Raw genomic sequence first — 4,090 nt, 5'->3', positions numbered from 1 at the left:
AAACTTATGAAGAATTCTTGTAAAATTATTTATTACAAGAAATGGAAGTCCTATCTATCTATCTTCTCTATATATATAAACTAGCGGGGTTGGCCGGGTGTTTGGGGGGGTGTATGTAGGAGAGAGTGACCCCGTTTTAATATATGGCGATTGCCGGGAGCTGGTGTCTTGTTGAAGTAGGAAGTGGGAAATACAGAAATAAAGATTGCTGAACTCACACAAGAATTGGAGAAAATTATGTATATTAAATTGAAAATATTACAAAGAAAAGGTTCTTGCAAAACTAATTGTGTTTGCGGCTTTAGAAGTCCAATAAAAAGTTCTTTATCGTCCAAAAGTCTTGGACGGCTCCCTGAAAAAGTTCAATCAAAATTCGGCGGCAAATTTAGGAGAGATTTTCCATAGTTGTCTATAGGCCGACGATTGATTAAAAAAGAGGGCGAATCTGTTTTTCCAGAATTCTGCTTATATTAAATGCTTGTTGATTGGCCAAGGAGCTTCATCCTAGCCAATCAAAATAGGGCTTTCAGAAAGGAGAAGTGGTCGATATAATTAGTTTGAACAAAGGGAGGTAACTACTTTTTTTATACTCTCCCAACAACAACAAATAATGCGACGATTGAAATCGTTGCATGCTATATAAAGGCAATCAGTTACAATATTTGTGATTGCTACGTAAAGTGTTTAAATTAAATTGTACAGAATATTCTGTTTTGGATCTGAATGTTCCTTCACTTTTCTGCATCGATGCACAAACTTGAATACGAAAGCAGTTGATCGACACAACTTGTTGAAGTCCGAGAACCTGTCAAATGGAATCAGTGGTTCCCTAACAGCTTCACTCAATGTATTATGGAAAACACTTTCCACATGACACTTATTTTCCGGGCTCAGACAGCTCAAAGTACTCGTAGGCCACTTCTCAGGTTGCTCAACAAGCCACGCAGGTCCGCATGTCCAGTAGTCCAATTCCTGTTTAAACTTTTCCAGAGTGATACCACGAGAAAGAAGGTCAGCCGGGTTGTCGGCAGAAGGAACATATTTGTAATGAATGCCCAACCCAAATTCCTCACTCAACTTCTCCTTCATTTCTCGAATATCTTTAATTCTGTTTCTGGTATACAGACTCTTTGCCTTTATATTCTCGGTGAGCAACCATGACAAAACAACTTGCGCATCCACAGAAACAAAAACGTCCTCTATGTTGACACCAGAGAAGGATCTCAGTATCATAGTTAAAGCCTTGAATGCAATATATACTGCAAGCAACTCCATCATAGGTAATGTCTTTGTCCCCATCGGGGCCACTTTAACCTTGGAAAATATTATGTGAGACTTCCCATTTTGCACGCCATATATGACAAATCCATATGCCTGTGGTGACGCATCACAGAACAAATATAATTTCAGTTGGCTACCAGTGTCTATAGCATGTCTTGTAAAAAATAGATCACCTAGACCAGAAAGGTCCTCGGCCAAATTCGACCAGGTAGTCATGATGTCAGTAGGAACCTTTTCATCCCAACCCAACTTGAGCAACCACAATCTTCGGAGAAGTATTTTTGCCCTAATTGTAACCGGGGCACATAGTGACAGTGGGTCAAATATTTTTGCTGTCTGGGCCAAAATATCCCTTTTTGAGAGTATGTTCCTCTGAACCATAGTGTTAACAATGCTAATAGTATCCAATTCAGGGTGATATTTATATCCCAAGACCTTTTCGTACTCGCAACCATGCTGCACGATTCTGTCATCCTCCGTTATAATGTCTCGAAGAGGCTCATAGTTGGAGTTACACGATCTCAACTGGAAATTTCCCGTCTGCAGACAAGGCACGGCACTCTTATAGAGACTGATTATTTCCTCAGAAGAATTGCTGGTCATACATAAATTGTCGACATAAAATCGATTTTTCAGCATCTCAGTACATGCATCATTCGGAAAACGGCTGACATGGTGTTTGAGAACGTAATTTAAAATGAATGGGCTGGCATTGAAGCCAAATATCAATGTACAATATCGGAAGCAAAGCAAATTGTCTCCATCTTTTACGAAAAAACAAAATCTGTTTTTGTCCTCAACCGACCGGAGTTTGATCATAAGAAATGCGTTTCTTATGTCTCCCAATAATACATATTTGTTAGTAAGAAATAAGAGCAACAGTTCAAGCATGTTATTCATCATGTTCACACCCGGATAAGATGCTTCATTGAGGGAGTAACCACCCCCGGTCTTCAACGAACAGTTAAAAACAGGCCTGATTTTAGTGGTTACCTGTTGATCCAACTTAAAGACCGGTCGATGGGGTATCCAAATGTATTTGCAGAAATCTTGTGGGACGACTTCAATTCTCTCGATAATCCCTTCGCTCTCTTGCTGAAGAAAAATATCAGTATAGGTCTTATCCAAGTCCCTTTTCTCCAATGAAAGCATTGTTCTGTCAAGCACTTTAAGAGCGACTTGATAGTTAGAGGGAACGGAATCGATTTTGTCTTTATGCCAAGGTAGATCCACGAAATAAGAATTGTCCCTGAATTCGATAGACTTCCTGAAGTTTTCAATCCTATTTCTGTCATAATCACCAATTAGTTCTTCATCATGGGAAGCAGCAGCTGAGTCCACAGCAAACATTTTTTCCAAATTCCGTTCCACGTTGGAATTCTCAAATACATCTGGAAACGGATCCGGGTAGGAAGACTTGGGTTCCAATATGGAATTCAACTGTCGTTCAGGGCAATGGGCATATTTGGATATTGTAGTATGATAATTGACAATTGTTTTGGAAATTCCACATCTCACAGGACTGACTTGATGAGGATACAAAAAGTGTTGTACATTACCAAATGGGGCAATCCCTTGAGGCAAATCCCAGGCCTGTCCATTCATACATTTAATGATTCTGGAACCCTCCATGAACTGAAATATGTCAACTCCCAGGATACCCTGAATTGTTATGGAATCACCCTGTTTTTCATTTGAAAATGCCAATCTGTGTTTCAACTCATTCAGGTTGGACTTCACTTGGTCAAAGCTGGCGAACTCAAACTGCATACTGAATCCATCATCGATTAAAACAGGAATAGGGAGTTGTTTCCCCTTTCCCACGGTAACGTTCAAGACAACCTGTTCAAATCGCTTCATAGTCACACCCGCATAGGTCTTCATTTGATAATCGGTTGGATCAGAATTTCCATCAGGATACTTCAGCTCCTTTAATATTTTCTTAGAAAAATATGAACGCTGACTCCCTGTGTCCAATAGGCAGTTAATAGTAGCTTTCTCAGATCCATAATTTAAAGAAATAGCTACAACAGGCAATATGATTTCGTTTTCATAAACGTGAGAGAATAGAGAAACCACTCTCTTAGTGTTGCACAGGGGTGCAATATGCACCTTTGAAAGGCATAAGCTGCACGTGAGGGGTGATTTGCTCTGGAGTCTAGGACAATTCTCACTTTTATGTTTTAAGCTGGAACATCCTGTACACAGTTTCAGCTGCTTGCACCTCTCAACTCTAGCTTCATAAGATGCAAACTTGGTGCATTTTAGCATAGTGTGGCCACGTGATGTGCAAAGTTTGCAATATGCCCCAGAAGAGCTTGTAGTGAAATTCTGTAGAGCAGTATCACCATTCTTTTTTTCATAGGTCTTGACCTGCCCTTTATCATTCTTCGAGGGGTTTTCCGTAACCCGAAAAAGTTTTTTATTTCGAGACAGAGCACGAACTGCCTCATTGTAATTTTCAAAAATTTGTGTTAGAGACGGGTAACTCGTGCCCACTCTGTGGTTAATTTCCCTTCTCAAGGCAACTGGCAACTTTTCGTATATAATATGGCTGACCAGCAAAAATCCGGGGGAGTTCTCCTCAAAAAAATCTATCAGATATGAAGTCCTCAATTCGGATAAATCCGCTCTCACCTCAGCAAGGTATCGCTTCACAGCCACAAATTCAGGGTCATATTGAGGAGAAGTAGAAATGATCTGCTTGAAGATCTCACTTATTATAAAGGGGACATCCAGGAATTCCTTGGTCAGCAAATCCACCGCTAATCGTAATTACCATCCTCCAAGGTCAGATGGGAAACCAATT

General features: G+C 40.1%; 1 protein-coding gene across 1 annotated transcript; it reads right to left on the bottom strand.

Annotated features, from left to right (window-relative positions):
- Positions 1-684: 684 nt before the first annotated feature.
- LOC145239832 (uncharacterized) lies at positions 685-3,552 on the bottom strand. The gene has a single exon (XM_080103375.1). The coding sequence runs from the start codon at positions 3,550-3,552 to the stop codon at positions 685-687; it is 2,868 nt and encodes a 955-aa protein (XP_079959501.1).
- Between the last annotated feature and the right edge of the window lie 538 nt (positions 3,553-4,090).

Source organism: Euprymna scolopes, chromosome 2, assembly GCF_053919585.1.
Source record: "Euprymna scolopes isolate OS-2025 chromosome 2, ASM5391958v1, whole genome shotgun sequence".
NCBI classification, from domain to species: Eukaryota; Metazoa; Mollusca; class Cephalopoda; order Sepiida; family Sepiolidae; genus Euprymna; species Euprymna scolopes.
Note: the sequence above shows the minus strand (reverse complement) of the source record. Positions and strands in the feature narration are given on the sequence as shown.